General features: G+C 37.3%; 1 protein-coding gene across 2 annotated transcripts in view; it reads left to right on the top strand.

Annotated features, from left to right (window-relative positions):
• The window catches only part of FGF14 (fibroblast growth factor 14), an 891082-nt gene that overhangs the window by 636658 nt on the left and 233509 nt on the right, over positions 1–20915 (top strand). Inside the window, exon 1 of one of the 2 annotated variants that reach the window (XM_090258947.1) lies at positions 2870–3062. The exons of the other annotated variant lie outside the window; for it this stretch is intronic. Coding sequence (XP_090115073.1) covers positions 2870–3062 — 193 coding nt within the window. Of the gene's footprint in view, positions 1–2869; positions 3063–20915 lie in introns of those variants that run through there. 2 annotated transcript variants of the gene reach the window in all.

Here is a 20915-nt window from a genome sequence, read left to right as displayed (position 1 = left end):
ATTGGGGATAAGACTTCAGCATAAGAAAATGCCTGGAAAAGAAACAATTCACACAGTTATAATAATGCTAATCTTAATGTCACTGTGTTTAAATTAATGTAATAGATCCATATAAAGACAAAAAAAAAAAAAAAAAAAAAACAACACCTTGCAAAACAAACTAGGATAAGTTGATTGAGGAAGTTGTACTATATTTCTTTGAAAAAATCACTAGTATCTTTGAGTAAATATGTTTGCTTTTATTGTAAAGTCATTTGGATATTCCAAACCATAACACCTGAAATGTCCAAACGGCCTGTCTTCAATAATGGAAGGCAGGAGTAGCTACTCTTCATGTTCAATGGGACTTATTTTAGTGAATTTGTTTTAAAGTCATACTTTAATAGACTTTTATTAGATGTATCTATGTCTGCAGATGTTCTTTCCTTCTTAATCAAGAAAATGGCGGAGAACTATTAAGTTCTGAGTAGAAAAGAAAAAAAAAAGAAAGAAAATGGCAACACAGCATAAAAGAACAAAGACATGTAAAAGAGCAATTAAAGTGGTAGAGATAGAGCAAAATAGTTAACACACCCCTTTTTCTTACTTTTACTATCTCATGGATGATTAGAGATTGTAAATTTCTGGAAAATTAATCCTTCATGTTCCTTTTAATAATTGTTATTATATTATAGATATAGCAAGGCAAGAATGTTGAATATGATATACATTGTTCTAACTGCTTTGGACTCAAATCCACATACTCCCTTTACATTAAATTCTCTTCCCCAAAGAGACTTGTTAGCAAATATGGAGTGAATAGAACAAATAACAGCCTAGCAATAATCTCTTACATGGAAAGATTGTGGGAAAATTTCTGTAGAGCAGAAAGTGTCTAGCCTCTTTGTAATCAGCCCTTGGCTGAATTTCTTTCGCTGGCCTTGTTGCAAGTCTTTGTAGTGCTTTACTGCTTATTCCTGAGACAAAGAAAAACTGCTCCCAGGGTTGCTTTTAGAGTGTGCTTCTTCACTCCAGCTGTAAAGCAGTCACCAGATAAGTGATTGTTACAAGTGTGATTACCAAATAAGTATAGGTTGGGCATTTCTTTTCTTTACTGTCTTGTAATGATAAGCAAAACAGCTAAAAGGCAGAGGGAAAGGTAAACCACACTAGCAAAAGCTACACTCAGTCTGTCATTTGCACTGTATCCTATAAACCACGGATCTGTTTCATCCAAGCGTGAAGTGTTTTGTTTTGTTTTTTCTCCCGAACTTCCTTCCTAGGTTGCACTCCACATGATCCCTTCTTCCTGGGCCTCATATTTTCAGTTATCCAAGACAGAACACTGTCAAGGCACAGATAGGATATCAAGGAGAAGAGGCAGCACTGTTGTATCTGAATTTCAAACATAGTATTTATGGCTTCACTTTGCCCTTCGACAAAGCTTCTCTACCCACGGATGCCAAAGTTGATAAACTCAGTTTAGACTCTTTCTCAGTCTGACTGCTTTTTATTGTCATTGGAATACTGTGACATCCTCCCCAACCCTTAATATTTCTGCTGTGACTTCTTCAATATTCCATTGGTCATTTATCCTATCCAGCTGCTGTTTTATGGCAGCTACAGTGGCTGTATCTCTTCCTCCAACTGCTGGAGAGCAAATTTGGGAAGGGTTCTTTCCAAATCACGTTGCCACATCTTGTCACCTTCCCCTCCATCCTCCTTTTTGCTCTGTGCTGCCGATTCAAAATACCAAGCCCACTCTTCGTGGCAGCAGAAGGGATATTCCGACAAGTTTGAGTGCAGTAGGTAAGGATTGGAGGCACCTCCCTCCTCAGGACACATTCTCTTCCCTCCTTGCCTCCCTCCTTCCTCCTCCTCCTTTCCCAGGGTGGGGTGGCTTTGGTGCCTAAGGGATTAGCCGGGAGGGCGGAAACCACCTCATCCTCCAACCGCATCTTAGAGTTTCTGTGGACCCGGAGACACATTAAGATCTAGAAGCCCCAGCTAGGCCACGGATGCCTCAGAGGCCTACGAGTTTCATCTAAGAAAAAGTGCAGCGATAGTCCTTCAGTTCCATCTGCTTTGTTTCAACCTCTTAGCCACCCAATCTCTGCAATCCATTTTAGATGTCTTTATTATTAATGATAATATTTTAAAAATATTATATGTATGTGTGGGTATACACACACACACACACACGTTTTTTAAATCTTTCTGAAGAGAGACAGAGGAGGGGGACGTGAGGGGAATGTAGTGGGGTGGGAATGAAATGCTTTGATTAGAGATCTCCAAAGAGAAGATTGCTCTCTCCAGATGCTTATTTCCAAGGCACTTGACAATCACCGGCAAAAATTCAAGAGCGGGCGGCGACAGCGGGGCAGCTCCAGCCAGGTGCTGAGTCTTGCCCAGTGCTAACTGGTCAGACTGACGCGCCAGGTCCAACCCGGGACCTGCCTTCCATCCCTGCCCTGGAAGAAGGCAGCCAGTTCTACCAACTGCTGAGAAAGCGGGCAGGGCAAAAACGCAGCGCTAGGGGTGGTGGCGGCCCCCAAGAGGGCTCCAGCGTCGCGTAGTGACCTGCGGCGCCCGCAGCCCCAACCCCATTCCAGGCTCCGACTGGACCGGAAGGCAGCGGACACGACCTAAGGTTCCCGGGCTCATCCAGCCGCGCCTGGGGCGCATCTGCGCACCTGGCCCGCGATCCGCGAAGAGAACGATGGATCCCAGTCGGGACTGAGAGCCCCCACTCCTCTCCCCAGCCCCTCCGGCTTCCCCCATTCGCCTTCCTGGGAGCGAGCCCCGGGTCACGGAGCCTCTTCCCTCTCTCGTGCCCCTAGCTCCTCTTCCCTCTGCCCCTGACCTCCCCCGGACCCATTCCGGGGCCACCATGGCCGCGGCTATCGCCAGTGGCTTGATTCGCCAGAAGCGGCAGGCGCGGGAGCAGCACTGGGACCGGCCCTCTGCCAGTCGGAGGCGGAGCAGCCCTAGCAAGAACCGCGGACTCTGCAATGGCAACCTGGTGGATATCTTCTCCAAAGTGCGCATCTTCGGTCTCAAGAAGCGCAGGTTGCGACGCCAAGGTCTGTGTGGGTCACTGTTGGGAGGTGCATCCTCGGATCTCCCTGCCTGCATGGGCCTCTTTGGGCTCCCCTTTTCCTCCCTCAGTCTCCCAGTATCCACCGCCATCCCCAAAGTCTCCCTTACTAGCGCCGCGAGCGCCTGCCCACCGCGGGAGCTGGGAACCTGTTCTGAGGCAACCTGTAGCCCCTGAAAACTCAACCCTGCCCGAAGCTGGCAAGTTGGCCAGCTCCCACCGCTGCCTCTTGGCTCTTGAGTCTCATGTGTGCTGGGTTCCAGAGAAAATATTTCTACTCAGAGGGTCTTGGCTTCCTCCAGGGATAGAGTCTGACTCCAGAATACTGGGCAAAGATCTCTGCAACACCTCGGGGTTTCACTGACAGTTTTCAGTCTGATTGGAAGTGTCAGAAATTTCTTTGTGTCTGGTCTCAGTTGGCCTCCCAGGTCTTCTGGAGACTTCCCTGGCTCCTAGACTTCGGTGAAATGTAGTGATCTCCTCACTGCCTTCAGTAGAGTGTAAGTAGTGTGTGGAGGGTGTGTGTGTAAGGGCTAGTTCAACTGAGATTTAGGGAAAGCTGCTTAGCCTGCAGCATTTAGCATTTCGAAGTCCTTGGGGAATATCTTCAGAGGCACAGAAAGACACAGGCTATGGCAGAATGAGTCTTATTTGGGGGTTTTGTGAAGTATATATCCCCAAAATGTATCATTTTTAATTCAAGGACTCAGGAGCTACATGAGGCAAACCAAACAGTTACCACATATGGACGACTACAGTAGCTGCCTTACTGTAAATATATATATATATATATATTTTTTTTTTCCTCCCAAGAAACTAGTGCCCAGCATAACCTTCTTTTGCTTCCTTTAAAATGTCAGTGTCTGAGAAAGCAATTCACTAAAGAGCCAGAGCCCAGTGGCTTTTGTTCGTCTCTGCTTGTCTCCACATTGAGTTGCTATGAGCAGTTTCTTTGAGAGAATGTGGGGTGTTCTGTGGGAAAAACGGGGATTGCTTGCTTTTTGTAACCATGTGGGCTCATCAGAAAACATCAAAGGATGTATTTACATAAATAGGAGTATATGTTTGCCCAGCACATTGTATTCTCAGTGCGCAGCTGTATTTGTTTTAAGTGTCCTGTTGTTCCAAAGACAGGAGACAGAAGCATATGCTACACATGCAAATCTATGTAAGTGTTCCACAGATTTATGACCAAAAGTTTTAATGCTCATTTTTTAAAAAGGTTAAAGCTAAATACTTTTAAATCACAACAGCTTATTATGTGACAATTAAAAATTGGAGATTACTTGCTCTTAGAATCAAGCTTAAGAAGAAAATATCTGAGAAAAAATCAGAGTGGCTGTTTTAAGAAACATAAAATTGTATTACATATGTAGAACTACAAATTTGTCATTTACTTGAAATAACTAAATATGTTGTCTTCTAGACAATTATTAAAACTTACTGTGTTTAAATACACACAATATATTTTTATGAATATGTATAATAAACATTTTGTGTCATACTGAGTAATGAATGAAGGTTTGCTTTACATTTTTGAATTTTAAGAAGAGGTTATACATTTTCCCAGATATAGAAAGACATTTGAGTTCCCTAACAGTCTGTTTCACCATTTCAACCCTGCCTGCTTTGTTGATATTCATGAGTTCAAAGTGATATGCATGCCTCAATAATCTGTAATATAATTATATTTGAGGTCACTCTTTTTCCCTTATTTTTGATGAGAGAATGGCAAAGAAGATAGGCTAGAAGGCAATTTCATCAAAATTTCTTCTTTTATTCTCCTTATATTTTTAATATATAAATAAATATATTTTTAGTGAAGAAAAATGTAGATATATCTCTTGAGTCTCAGAAAAATTAATTTATTGTGATTAAATTAAGCAAATTAAATATTAACACTTTAGTATGTAAATTATATATTAATATAGTTACATGAATTTATGTTATATGTCACTATATAATTATTTCAATGGTTTATTAAATACTATTTTAATAAAATTTTAATGCATATTTACCTTTTTTTACAATGCTCATTCTTTGCATAGGAATAACCACCAAAAAATTTAAAAATTCTGTTCTGTAAATTTAAAGATAAAATGTGTAGGTGTGACAGCTCTATATGTCTTCATATTTGAAAATTATTTTGACAAAGTTATTGAATGTTTATAGTATGTCAGATTCTGTTTCAGGTATTTTATGTAGAGCAGTGAATAGAACAGATGAAGTTCCTTCTGTCGTGGAGCTTACAACTATGTGGTAGAAAGTCATTGAACATGGAAAGAAAGAAATTATAAAACTCAAAGTCCTGTGAAGCATAAGAGCATTAAAAAGGCTAAGGTTGAGGTCCATGGAGACAGGGACTTAATTAGATCATGTAGTTAGGGTGAACCACATTGTGAGTTACAGATTGAGGGCTGATATCTGAGAGGGATCCAAAGATTTTGATTAATGTGTGTGTGTGTATGTGTGTGTGTATGTGAAGACCCTAATGTGGGCAAAATCTTAACCTGTTGGGAGAAGCGAAGGAGGTATAGAAACTAAGTACACTTGTTCTACCTTATACACTATTTTGACTGAAGTTTACATTTTGCCACATAAATACAAATATATTTGACACATTGGCAAACAGAATAAAGGGTAGTTTCATATTTTGTGGGTTTGAGAAGGGTAATACACATTTCTTAAATGTAGAGTATATTTCTTTTAAATCTTAAGTAATAATTAATTTAATGTGAAGAGTATGATATATTTACTTATACCTTTTTGGGTAGAGCACTATCCCCCACTCTGATCATCTCTGATCCCTATAAAAGTGACTTTTGTACCAGTTGAATACAAGTTGTAACATTTTGTCTTCTTATAAAGGACAGGAATTTGCAAGATGGCCTTTTGTGGTTTGTGGGCACCACAACTCTATCTCACCTTAAAAGATTAATTTCCCTCTATCATTTCCTACCTCTATAGACTATAAACACCATTCAGAGTTCCCCAAGTAGCCACATGCTTCCAAATCCCTGTGCTTTTGTTTGTGCTTTATTTTATGCATAAAATCTTCTGTCTCCCATTTTTACCAGTTGAAACTATCCACATTTCTTAAAGCTTGGGGAAAATGCTATCTCCTCATTGAAGATAAGTAAAATGTTACTCTTGTGGCGTTTTATACCTCACTAGTGTTGTTTAATCCAGTATGCATATTCAATAGGTTGTAGTTAGGAGAAAAGTCTGTTTTCTGCACTTTATGGACTCTCAAACATTGATACAGTGTCTTCCATGCTCTGGACACTCATCATTGACCTTGCGTTGAAATGAAATAAGGAAGGTCAACAGGTCTAAAGCTAAAAAAAAGTCCTCGAACCATAGTGCTCTAACTAACCATTTTAGAAATGTATCTTTTAAATTTTATATATTTTTTGCTTTCCATAAAAACATACATATAAGTTACCAGAGTTTTAAAGAATTATAAAGTTAATATTTGAGAGTTATTCTCAAAAATGGAAGAATATAATCAACTTTATTTTAAGGCTTAACTAATTTGTAATAATAGATATTTAAATACCTTCTAATTTAGCTAAACAAATAAGGCACAAGGCAATAAACAATTCACAAATACTTTTATCATTTGAATCATAAACAAAAATGAAACTAAAATAGAAACTGCATGCGGTGATGTATAATGAACATGTTATCCTAAAAGTGTTATATTTTTATTATTAGTTTTTAATCCAAACAATACCTTTATTGCCTGTAGGATAATAACATTTTAAAATCTTCAGTATGGCTAATGCAATCGCTCTTGCAATCTATTTTTCCTTTTTTTTTTTTTTCCTGCTGTCGTAGGAACCATGCTCTCATGTATCATATATGTTTGATCAGTAATTGTGTATGTTTCTCACTAACACATTTTACCATAAATAAATTACAGGGTGTTATAAGAAGTAAGGAATGAAAAAATGAGCTACTTAAAATTTGTTTTCAAGTTATTCTGTACTATAAAAAGCATAAGTGCATGTACACCAATAAAAGCAAAACTGCTTTGCTCCAGTATACTAGTGAAACCCATCAGTGAGCTTAAGAGAAGTCATCGTCCTTCCTATAAAGTACTGTATAAGGAAAGACTTGTCCACCCCTCAGAGAATAATCAACAGAAAAGAGTCCTCAAAAGGACATTTTTCTGCCCTGGATGGTGTGGCTCAGAGGCTTCAGCACCAGCCTGTGAATCAAAGGGTTGCTAGTTCGATTCCCAGTCAGGGCACATGCCTGGGTTGCGGGCCAGGTCCCCTTTTAGGGGTGTGTGAGAAACAACCATATGTTGATATTTCTCTCCCTCTCTCTCTCCCTTCCCTCTCTTTAAAAATAAATAAATAAATAAAATATTTTTAAAGGCCACCTTTCCTTCTGCTACTTCTTCAGAGACTTACCATGTGAAAATACAATGACCACAGGCTTATTTTGACTGTTTAGGTCAAAATAAGACAAGAGAATATTTTTCCCCAAAGGATCATTCTTGTTTTCTTTTGGAAGTCTATTCTTTTAGTTTTCTAAAGGCATTTTGTAAGAGTCTTCCTACATATATTTTGATAATACTTTTTTAATAATCAGAGTTTTATTATTTGTATTAATGTAAGGTAAAATTAAATATTTTTTAAATTGAAAGGCCCAATATTTTAACAAGCATATTTTGTTAAATGCAGGGTTTCTAAGTGAGACACTGTACAGGAATACTGGTAAATAAAGTAATGCTAAAGATTTTTAAAAAACATTGCCATTGCTTATGTATTTTTCATGAGGCTTAATTTTTATGATTTCAATATTCCACATTTTCTATAGGCTTCTGAAAATGGTTATTGCCACAGTGATGTGGTAACTTCAGAAGTTGTGTGATAAGTAAAGTGTAAAATATCATAGTAGGTTAGGTATGATGTAAGGTTAAGTAAAATGGTTTGCTTTGGGTTGAGATAAATTCATAGATTTAATTGTTTACATATATTGAGAAAACAGTATTGTTAGCTGGTAAAGATAACCTTTGGCATTTTCTAATATAAAATTATAGAAGCACCAACTCCCCCCAAACCACTGTCTTGGTTACCAGTATCAGTTACAGGATTCACTTTATATTTTGTATTAGTAGAATTATTAGTATAGCTTTATGTTTAGCCCCCAAATTCTGTTTTTTTTTCTGTTAATAACTTTGTTCTATATAATGTTACCATAAGAATTTTTTTCAAATAGACATGACTCTCCCTATCTTCAGTGTAAAATGATACCTTCTAAATTTTATTTATTTAATTTAGAAATAGTGGCAAAAACTTACAGGATAATGTAGATGCAGTATTTTTCAGTCTGATTTATCCATTTAATTCTGGAAATCTAGGTTTATTCCTAGGTATACTTTATATTAATTTTTACCCAAATGGTGAGAAACTTCAGCTGGAAATGACTGTGTGTTTTGATATTAGTTGTAGATGATGTTTTAGGTATTGTCATTTTACCAATTAAGAGCTAAAAACACAAAAACAAAAATATAATGGTAAACTGAAACACATAGGAGACAGTTCTGGGGGAGGGGATGATGCAATTTAAAGTGAGTAACATTTGTTGACATGACTAGAAAACAAAGACAGTCGTATTACCTACGTATGTCACAATTTATTGTGGGTGAAAGGACTATAGTAGGCAGTATTAGCAGGAATCTAGATACTTTTTAAAAAATCATTTAATGGTAATTACTATTTTCTCATTCAGGGAAAAGACTTTTTATAAAGCTATATTGTCTGAAATGTGTATGTGTGTGTGTGTGTGTGTAATATATGCTTCATCCTTTGCTTTTATAGTTCTTTGATATCAGGTTTAATAGGGACCCATATAGAATGGTGATGGCAGACAACCACTTCAAAGTCAGTGTCTCACCAGTGCCTGACATATAACTAACACTCCATAAGCATTTGTTGAGTGAAGGAAAAATCCTGTATTTCTCAGGATTTACATGTAGAAGTAGTATAGAGTGACAGTTGAGATCAGTGGGCAGATTGCAATAGCTATGATTGGCTGAGTTCTTATTAATGTGTCTCACAACTAATTTACATGACTGTGCCAGCCTCTATACCATTGAGTACTATTTTATCCTCACAACAAACATATGTAGTAGGTCCACTACAGAATCCATCCATTGATACATTAAATTAACTATTAATGAATGATACACTAATGTTATCCATCCATCCATTTTATAAATGAGGAATCTAAAATGGACAACAACAAAAAGATTGAATAAATTGCCTAAGTCCATTGAACTTCAAAGGGTGGGACTGAGATTAAAACGCAGGTTACCTGTTGACCCCACAGTCCTTGCTTTTAACCAAAACCACTTATCAGTTACCACATATTTTTGATCATCTCAATTAGTTGAGACTTACCACCATTTCACAGCAAAGGAAAATGGGGCTCAAAAAGTTTATATATTTTTAGACTACTAAACCTAGCAAGTTACACAACAAAAGTTCAAAAACAATATGTGCTTAAATTTTCTGTTCTCTCGCTACTTTACACTCTTTCAATTCTTTATGACATTGTGAACTCATCATTAATAGAAGATATGTTACTTCAAGGAAAGTAGATGTTTAACATATATCTGTTGATTAGATGCATGCAATAGAGTTTTTTTTTTTTTAATTTAATTGAGAGTATGAGAACGTTTGTTTCAAAAGAGACATATTTTTGGAATTTGGGAGAAGAGCTAAAAAAGTGCTAAATTTTACCAAGCCTTTTTTGACATAAAAATGTTACTTTGGTTTTCCAACATGTGTTTGAATGTGACAAATGTTGATATTACCTTATTAATAAATTACAACATAGATCCAAAAATCTGAAAGGATTTAAAATGCTTTCATTAGCATGCAATGAATTTCATTGTTAGGTCTTTCATTAATTTTTCATGACTATGTATTTTAGACATTTCCCATTTATAATAAGATGCCTTATGTTACATTTGTTACTGGCTGCATTGTATAAGCAAATCATTAAGGTTATAAATTAATCACAAAAATTACAGATTGTTAGAAATCAGGATACTGTGCATTGTATGCTGCTTTTGAATTAACACATTGGTTTAGAGTCCTCTTCTAGTGAGTTATTAGATCTTGTTCTTAATACTGATATCAGGACATAATATAGCCACATATAAGTTGTTTGTGAATTATATCGTACACTTTGTAGAAATTCCACACAGATGAATATTTAACTCTGGGACAGCCTGACGAATCTAGTTATATGTTACTAGAATATTTTATTGATGTAATGGTTTTTTTGCTGTTGTTGTTATCTTACATGGTAAAGCTAATTGGCTAACCAAATGGCCAATCTACTTTGTGCCTCCACCTATACAGCTGATTTTGGCTGAAGTAAAAGCACACATACACATGAGTTAGAACTACTTTAAGTTCTTAATAATAACATCAAGTGGACCATTGATATATGAGGTCTGTCTGGAAAAGTCAAACCATCATTAATATAATAAGAACAATGTGTGACATGGATGTAACCTGGCAGCCAAGGAGAGTGGACTGGAATGCACACATGTGAACAATGATGACTTCACCGTACTAGTCAGTGGGAGCATCGTATTCAAAATGACTGAGTAAGTAGAATAATAAATATGCATCAAATTTTGCATTAAGCTTAAACACTCTTCCCCAGAAACAATTCAAATGATTCAGAAGGCTTTCAGGGATGGTGCAATTAGCTCAGCTCAAATAAAACTGTTGCACAAATGCTTCAAAGATGGTTGAGAATATTTTGAAAGTGATTTACATTTTGGAAGCCCTGCAACAACCAGAACACCTGAGGATGTTGAACATGTATGGGCTGCAATCCACAAAGATCAGCAACTGACAGTGTGAGAACTAGAAGCTGATATGGGGATTCCAAAAACTACTGTATCTGAGATTTTGATGCAGTATCTTGGCAGGAAACATGTCATGGCAAATTTTATTTCATGGCTTCTGCTACCAGAGAAGAAGAAACATCATGGTGCAGTTGCTAATGACTTAATTTAAACCTCCTCAAGAAGGTCAAAACTATACATGGACCATGGGTTTATGGCTATAATCCTGAAACAAAGGCCCTGTTGTCCCAATGAAATTCACCTGGTTCTCCAAGGAAGGTGCAGCAAAGTCACAGCAAGCTTAAGAGCATGTTAACTGTGTTTTTTGATTGAGAAAGTGTTGCCCATCACAAGTGTGCCCCTCCAGGACAAACAATTAATAAGGAGTACTACCTCAATATCTTAATCGGTTGAAAGATGCAATACAACAAAAAACGACCACTGTAATTGGCCACTTCATCACAACAACACATCTGCTCATGTACCATGTTTCCTGGCAAGGTTTCATGGCAAAACATCAAATCACCCAGGTGACTGAGCCCCCTTCAGGCCAGATTTGGTACCTTGCAACTTCTGGCTTTTCCCAAAACTAAAAATCACCTTTGAAAGAGAAGAAATTTCAGACCATCAATGAGAATCACAAAAATACAATAGGGCACTGATGATGATTCCAACAAAGGATTTTGCAGAATGTTTTGAACTATAGAAAATACGCTGGGAGAGCCGTGTGATGTCCCTGAAAGTGCCTACTTTGAAGGGGATTGAGGCATCATTGTTCTATGTACAGTGTTTCTTGTATTTTGTATCTTCTTCAATAAATGTTTCTATTTTTCTTATTACATCACTGTATATTTTCTGGACATACTTTGTAGGTACCTGATAATGAACTCTGGTAACATAGTTAAGTTTTTACATTTGCCTTTTTGATTTTTAAAAATCTTCTGAGCTTCTGATGAGTGAGAAATGATGAAGCACTAGCAATTGGAGCTTAAGAAAAAATTTATAGACAGAGTTCTGACATCTCTCCTGGTTTTTGTTCTCCAGGGTGATTTGTAACCACATGGTTCAGTGGCTAATCCATGAATATGCTCCTTTTTTTTCAGGGATCTCTTGAATTTTGGTGGGCAATTATTTGTTTTCTCCAGATCCAATAATTTTTTTCCTTATGAAAAGGACTTCAAAATAGTCAGAATCTTATTGCTTAATGTCTGTTTAATCTACCACATGCCTCATTTTACCTCTTTAAATCTCTGTAAATAATTCCAGCCTAGCCTTAGCTACATTATGCCCTTTAAATATTTGTTCATGACTTCTTATCCTCCTTACCATACACCAAACTCAACGTTGTTTAACTCCATTAATCTTTCTGCATAAGTAAATGTCACCAGCACCTTAATCATTTCTGTGGCTTAGATTGTTCAATAATTACATCATCCTTACTCCATCAAATGAGATGACTGCTGTTTTCGCAAAGAGAATTTTATGCTGAGACCAACCCTGGTATAGAAGACTGAATTCATCTGCTGTATCCCTACTCTCTGGGGATGGGATCGAACTTGTATGGAGGGATGGAGGGATGAGGAAATAGGGCAAGTCTGCAATGCAGACATATGTGCTTTGGCTTCACACCTCAAAAATAAAAGGAAAAATGTAAGGAAAGTAAACAAACATCTTCACTGCATCTTCTAGGATTAGAGGCATTATATGGCACTTCTCTTCCTTCTTCCAGTCACAGGAAGTAGGTGACATTGTTTTCATTTTCATATATGAGAGGGACTGAAATAATTTTCTCAGTGATTTGCACTTGGCAAAAAATAGTATTTAATTGCAGGTCTAACTGACACAGGGTGTACATTTTAAAAATTAACTAAGTAGACCCTACATAATAATAAAATTCAACACTGTATTCCAGTGTTTGCTGGGTTCATATCTGGGGTGGGCTAGAATTTCAAATACAAAATTTGCCTCTGTTTATTCTGCAGCCTCCTTTATGATAGAACAAGGGTGCTTCAGCAGCCACTGTGACCAACAATATTGCACTCATGGACCATCTGACATAAAAGTGATGTCATTGGCTATGCATATATTTTCCATTTCCTTCCAATAATTTGGACACAAATTCAACAAGCTGTATATAATGGCAGAACTCAGTCACAATCATCCCATAATCACTTAGATTTTCTTTTTGGAGTAAGCCATCATAGAGTGTGTAGCAATGCTGAGGTTTTCCTATAAGACTTCATGTATTTTATGTTTGTGGAACTTTTATTTATTTAGCCCAAAGCCTTTACATTTTGGAAAATTATAAAAGCAATAAAAATTACTAAAGTTTCAAGAAAATAACAATAATAAGCAAACATTTTCTCTTCCCATGCTACTGCTACTGATCTGATGCAATTTTTATCATTAGCAATGTCCCTGATACCCAAATGCTCCCATGACTGTTAGCATTTTTTACTTTCTTGGTGGTTTATTGTGGTATAGTTAAGTAAGACTGAGACTCACAGTACAATATTAAGCATTTTTAGCAACTTCTACACCAACAAATTAGCCTAAAGGTAAAAATTTCATATCTGCATGGGTTTTTCTTTTGTCCTATGATAGTAGTAGCAAGAGATTATCTCAGCACAATCTACCTAGACACATTCATTTTTACATAAATATTCTTATTGGTTCATTTTTTAAAAAAGATAACAGCAACACTTTGCATCCTCAAAGTTTTTTAACATTAACTGAAATGCTGTCATAGTTGGTTTGCTTCATATTGCTGTTCCCTTTTTTCTGTTTTCCCTTACAAATGTTTATGGTCTTCTGAGTTTGTCCCATTGATTGATATTTTTTTCTTAAAATGTGAATTAAAGGAAATACCCAAATCTCACCCGCGCTACCTCTCTCACACACTTCCATTGCTATTATATACCATTATCCTTGTAGAGCCCAACACTCCACAAAACACACCCACTCTCCATAGTGCACTGGGGTAATGGTGAAAGTGTAGATTCGGAAGTAAGAAACCCTAGGCCTCACTGTGCCTCTTACTGTCTGAGTTCTCAATAGCTGCATAAACTCAAGTATGTCTGTTAATAAGTGGATACCTCTGAAATTTCCCTGCCTATATTTTCCTCCAGGACTGTTATGGTGTCACAGTTTTCATTTAAGTCTTTTATCCATCTTGAGTTTATTCTGGTGTGTGGTGTAAGTTGGTGACCTAGTTTCATTTTTTTGCATGTCCCTGCCTAGTTCTCCCAGCACCATTTTATGTTCTTCTCACTCCATTTTATGTTTCTTCCCCATTTGTCAAATATTAGTTGTCCAAATAAACCTAGGTTTATTTCTGGGCTCTCTATTCTGTTCCATTGATCTATATGTCTGTTCTTATGCCAGCACCAGGCTTTTTAAAAAAATTTTTTTATTAGAGTTGTCTCACATTTTCCCCCGTTGCTGCCCTGACCCCACCCACCCCTTCTCCCACAGTCAATCCTCACCCTGTTGTCAATGTCCATGGTTCATTCATACTAGTTCCTTGACTAGATCCTTCCCCTTCTTATACTCCATCTCTAACCCTCCCTTCACCCTAGTTACTGTTAGTCTGCTCCTTGTTTACATTCCTCTAGTTCAACTTTGCTTGTTTGTTTCTGTTGTTCATTAGTTTATTGTATTAGGTAATATATGGTATTTGTCTTTCATTGTTTGGCTTATTTCACTAAGCATGATTCTATCTAGTTGCATACATGTTGTTGCAAATGGTAGGAGTTCCTTCTTTCTTTCTGCTGCATGGTATTCCATTGTGTAAATGTACAGTACCACAGTTTTTGGATCCATTCATGTATGGATGGGCACTTAGGCTGTTTCCAGCACTTGGCTATTATAAATAGTGCTGCTATGAACATCGGGGTGTATAGGTTCTTTTGAATTGGTGTTTTAGGATTCTTTGGGTATAATCCTAACAATAGAATTGCTAGATCAAAAGACAGTTACATTTGTAGCTTTTTGAGGAAATTCTATATACTTTTCCATAGTGACTGGCCCTGGGCTTTGTTTGTTTTTGTTCCTCTAGTTCTTGTAGCTGCAGTGTTAGATTTTTTATTTGAAATTCTTCTATCTTTTTAGGTAGCCCTGTATTGCTATGAACTTCCCTCTCAGGAATGCCTTTGCTGTGTCTCACATGTTTGGGGCTGCTGTGTATTCATCATCATTTGTTTCCTTGATACCATTGTTAACCAATTCATTATTTAAATAGCATGTTATTTATTCTCCATGAGTTTCAATGTCTTTGAGTGTTTACCTTGATGTTGATTTCCAGTTTCAAGGCATTGTGATCTGAGAAGATGCTTGATATAATTTCAATTTTCTTAAATCTGTTGAGGCTTGTTTTGTGTCCTACTATGTGGTCTGTTTTTTAAAATGTTCCATGTGCACTTGAAAAGAATGTATATTATGTTTCTTTGGGGTGAGAGGTTCTATATATATATATCAATTAAGTCCATTTGGTCTTGAGTGTTGTTCAATGCCTTAATATCTTTGGTGTTTCTTTGCTTTGAAGATCTGTCCATTGTTGACAATGGGGTTTTAAAGTACCCTGTTATGAGTATGGTGCTGTCAATATCCTTCCTATAGTCTTCCAAGATTTTCCATATATACTTGGGTGCTCCCATGTTGGGTGCACACATGTTTACCAGAGTTATATCTTCTTGGTGGATTATTCCCTTAAGTATTATGAACTATCATTCTTTGTCTCTTTTTATGGCCTTTGATGTTAAATCTGTTTTGTCTGATGAAAGTATTACTACCCCAGCTTTTTTTTCATGTCCATTTGCTTGGAATACTTTTTTTCCATCCCTTCACTTTCAGTCTGTGTAGCTCTTTTGTTTTGAGGCTGTGTCTTGTAGACAGCATATATGGGGGTCATGTTTTTGTATCTAGTCTGCTACCCTATGTCTATTCATTGAAGCATTTAATCCATTTACATTAAGGGTTATTATTGATTGGTATTTATTCATTGTGACTTTTTCCCTTTGTACCTGTGTTCCTCTCCCTCTCTATGTTTCTTCTTCTTAAAACATTCCATTTAGCATCTTTTGCAATGCTGGTTTGGTGGAGATGTATTCTTTAGTCTTTTTTTTGTCTGGGAAACTCCTTATTTCACCTTCTATTTTTAATGAGAGCCTTGCTGAGCAGAGTTTCTTGGTTGTAGGCCTTTGTTTTTCATTGCTTAAAATTTTTTTGCCATTCCCTTTTGGCTTGTAGTGTTTATGTTGAGAAATCTGCTGATAACCTTATTAGGGATCCCTTGTATGTTATTTTCTGTTTTTCTCTTTCTGCTTTTAGAATTCTCTCTTTGTCTTGAATATTGCCATTTCAATTATGATGTGCTTGGAATGGGCTTCCTTGGATTTTTCTTCATTGAAATTCTCTGTGCTTCCTGTACTTGTGAGACTTTTTTTCTCCTCAAGTCAGGGAAGTTTTCTGTCATTACTTCTTCAATCAGGTTTTCTATCCTTGCTCCTCTTCTTCTTCTGGTATCCCTGTGATATGGATATTATTGCATTTTATGTTGTCCTGCAGCTCTCTTAAACCCTCTTCATTTTTTAAAAGTTTTTAAATATTTTTTCACTGTCTGGGTATTTTTTTATTATGTTGTCCTCTAGCTCACTGATATAATCCTCTGCTTCATTTAGCCTGCTTTTGATTCCTTCTACTGTGTTCTTCAGTTCAAAAACTGTATTCTTCATTTCTTCCTGTCTCTTATGATAGTTTCTATGTTCTTTTTAATGGTGGTGTAGTTCTCAGTAAGTTCCTTTTAGTGTCCTTGTAGTTCTTTGTAGTTTCCCTGAAGTTTTTTGTAGTTTCCTTGGAGTTCTTTGTAGTTCCCTGGAGTTTGTTGTAGTTTTCTTTGAGTTTTTCGAGTTCATTGAACTTCCTCATTACCATTGTTTTGAATTCCATGTCTGATAGTTTGCTTACCTCTATTTTATCTATCCTTCCCTCTGGGAATTCCTTCTTTCCTTTTGATGGGGTATTGTTTCTGCATCTCTCCATTTTAGATGGATTTTCTTTGTTTCTGCTTCTTAGGTTGATCTCCTTATATTTCCTGCCTTTGTGGTGTGACCTTCTGTGGCAGGAATCCTGTAGGATTCAGCGGTGCATGTTCTTTAATCTCCTGCAGTTTATGCTCTTGGGATGAATCTTTATGCCTTTTTTTTTGGACTCTGGTGGTATTTTGGTTTTGGTTGTTGTTGTGTTACTCTTTGGTGGGTCCTTCCCTCCAATTAACTGACTGAGAGTCACTCCGCCCACCTCATCTTATAAACAGTTGTTGAGCTGCTGCTAAAACAGAGCTGCAAGTCCAGGCAAGAATCCCATGATCTCAAAGATATCTCCCACCCTCTATTACTGTATCAACTGCAAATGATCCAGTATTAATAAGGGTGTATAGAGAGCAAGAGACAGGAAACTCCTATAGAAGATCTCAGTGGGATTGGTCTCTGTAGAATCTGTTTATTTTTCTACTTTCTTGTTTTTCTGGATCTGTCCCTGATATCCCACTCTGGATCTAGGCAGTCTATTCAAGCATACTAGTGTTCTGCTTCCTATACATATCTATTTCAGTTGTGTTTTTCTCTAGTTACTCTGTAATCTGCAGTCAGGATAAGCACTATGGGAGAGGCAGGGCTGAGTAAGTTCTCTGGGAGGGGCTGCTGCCACTTGGAGGGGAGTAGTCTGCTTAAGTGATTTCTCCCACAGCACTGGGGATGAGTCTGCACTGGAATCCTGTCCACTGCTACCACAGTTCTTTCTCCAAAACCAGTGCCCAGAACTCTTCCAAAGCATCTCTAGTTCACTTCATCCTCATCCGGCTGCAGCCAGGGAAGGCAGGCCGCATGCGCCCCCACACATGTGCCGCCTGGTGTGCCAAATGCACCCCCCCACACATGCATGTGCTTAGCTCAGGGATTGCCGAATGTGCTCCCACAAGTGTGCTCAGCTCAGGGATGGCAGAGTGTGCCCCCATGAGAGCACAGCCAGGGGCAGGATAATGCGCCCCTGTGAGCATGCAGCCGGGGGTGGGCGGGGGCCAAATGCACCCCCAAGAGTGCACTCAGCTAGGAGAGGGTAGATGGGTTGGCTGAATGCACCTGTTCGTGGGCGCTGCTGGGGCAGGAAGGCAGGGAATGGTCCTGTGTGTGCCCTCCTCAGAAATCTTGCCCCGCCCTTAGTCTTTCTTCTCTAGTCAGCAAAAAAAGTAATCAAACCAAAAAACAAAAATAGAAAAACACACACAAAAAAAAATAAAAATAAAAATAAAAGTAAAGGAAAGGAAAGGAAAGAAAAAACACACACAAAAAATACGCTGCTCCTTACCTCATCTCTGCCAGCCAGCACAGCCTTGATCTCCACTCCTGATTCCCCTCAGGGGAAGCCCAGTGTCATTGAAAAATCTCTCTGCATAGCCAGCCACTGCCCTGTGAGCCAAGCTAGCAGAACTCCCCTCTATCCTGGGTCTCCTCTGTGATCCTCATTAGACAGGTCACTCCCAGGAGGTCTCCTCTGCTGACAGCCGCCCCAAGGCTCAACTCCCGCCAGTATCCAGATGGTAACTGAGATGCTTTGTTCACAATTAGCCAAAACTCCAGACTGTTTTCAGGAATTTGTGAGTGTAGCCTCCACTGGTTCCTCTGCCATATTCCTTCCCCAGACTGTCTTGATTACAGTGGCTTTGTAGTATAGTTTGATGTCAGGTATTGTGATTCCTCCTACTATGTTTACTTCCTCAAGATTTCTGCGGCTATTCAGGGTATTTATTCATTCCATATAAATTTTTGAAATATTTGTTCTAGGCTTGTGAAATATGCCATTGGTATTTTAATAAGGATTGCCTTGAATCTATAAATTACTTTAGGTAGTATGGGCATTTTAATGATGTTGATTCTTCCCATCCATGTACATGGTATATGCTTCCACTTATTTGTAACTTCCTTAATTTCTTCCTTCAGTGTTCTGTAGTTTTCCGAGTACAGGTCTTTTATCTCCTCGGTTAAGTTTATTCTTAAGTACTTTATTTTTCTTGTTGCTATAGTAAATGCAATTTTTTTCTAGTTTCTATCTCTGATATTTTATTGTTGGTGTACAGAAATGCCTCCAATTTCTGAATATTGACTTTGTACCCTGCTATTTCACCAAGTTCACTTATATCCTACATAGCAATATTTTTGCTGATATATCTTCTAGGGCAAGGGAAATAAAGGAGAGAATAAACAAATGGGGCTACATCAAACTAAAGAGTTTCTGCTCAGCAAAAGGAAACATCAGCAAGATGAAAAGGGAACCAACCACATGGGAAAACATATTTGCAAATGATACCTCAAACAAGGGTTTGATCTCGAGCATATATAAAGAACTTATACAACTCAACACCAAGAAGACAGATAATCCAATTAAAAAAAGGACAAAGGACCTGATCAGACACTTCTCCAAAGAGGACATGAAGAGGGTCCATAGGCATATGAAAGAATGCTCAACATCAGTAGAGTTAATATATTTTTACTCTACACTTTAATTTGCTTAAGTTAATTCTCTGGTACATCTATGTTTGTATCTTTCTGTCTCTTCCAATAAGAGTAATTATTTTTCACCCATCTTTAAAAGCTTTTACAAATTTGAATGATTCTTTGCCTAAAGTGAAAGATTATGTTATATCTATGTCCATAATAAGAACAAGACATTTGTATTGTGCAAAGCCAACTTTGAATAAATGAACAGGGGAGAAAATAAAGGGAAAATGGATAAGAAATGCATAAAATGCTTCACCTAATACTATTACGTACTGTTATTGATGACCCTTCTTTGCATTTTTAAAGGACTCCAGGCATTTGAAAGTACATTATCAAACTTCAAAATGTTGAAAATCCAGTAGATTTAAAAAAATGACCATATTCTTTGAAAGTAGTAAAACAATCCTTCTCAAGCAGTCATTAGAAGATTAATGGCATAAGATTTCTAAAGCCTATACCCACATAAAAATTATGACAAAATGAAGTACATTTAGACCTTGATTTAAGGAACTCTAGAGGTAGATATTAATATTAACTGAGTCTGAAAAGTTAAATTATCAAAGATATTTTAAAGAAATAATTTTTTAAAGTTTCATATTTAATGATTTGAAAAAAGTTCTATAATTAATAATAAGTATTCTGTGTCTCTTAAAGGGGAAAATAAGTTTTATCATCTAATTTACTTTGTTGTCTTTGTTTACAGCAGTGTTAATATTTTTCTTTTTTCCATAGTAGGCTCTCAATAATACAAATGCAAATTGTTCTGGAAAAGCAAAACTAAAAGCTGACTACTACTAGAGTAAAGAAGCACCAATATATTTGACAGTCTTGATTAGTGACACCATTATTATTAAGTATAATTTATCCCCATTTTCCTATCTTCTTCTTTTAAAAAAATTTAAAGTGAAGAAAAAACTTGTTAAATATCCAAAACCATTGTACAAAGTTTGAGAAGCTCAGTTCCCCAACTGATACTCACTCTAAGTTAATTCATAACAGAGTTTGTCAACAGGTATATGTGAGCAATATAATGTGTCATAAACAGCATTTTAAAAATACTTTTTTTAAAATTTATTTTTAGAGAGAGGGGAAAGGAGAGAGAGAGGGGAAAGGAGAAAGAGAGGGAGAGAAACATCGCTCTGTGGTTGCTTCTCACTTGTGCCCCCAACTGGGGACCTGACATGCAACCTAGTCATGTGCCCTGACTGGGAATCGAACTAGTGACACTTGGCTCGCAGGCTGATGCTCAATCCACTGAGCGACAGAAGCCAGGACTAAACAGCATTTTGACATAGATAGAAGATGGGAATAAGCATTTCTTACAACTTCATGGTAGTAGCTCTGGGTGTGGGGCAGGACTTTGTGTCTGATCCAGCTGTCATATACTTTAGACAAAGATGGGTCT

This window comes from Furipterus horrens, unplaced genomic scaffold (assembly GCF_987537825.1).
Source record: "Furipterus horrens unplaced genomic scaffold, mFurHor1.1.pri manual_scaffold_12, whole genome shotgun sequence".
NCBI classification, from domain to species: domain Eukaryota; kingdom Metazoa; phylum Chordata; class Mammalia; order Chiroptera; family Furipteridae; genus Furipterus; species Furipterus horrens.
The sequence above is the reverse complement of the archived record's forward strand: the minus strand, read 5'-3'. Positions and strand labels throughout refer to the sequence as shown.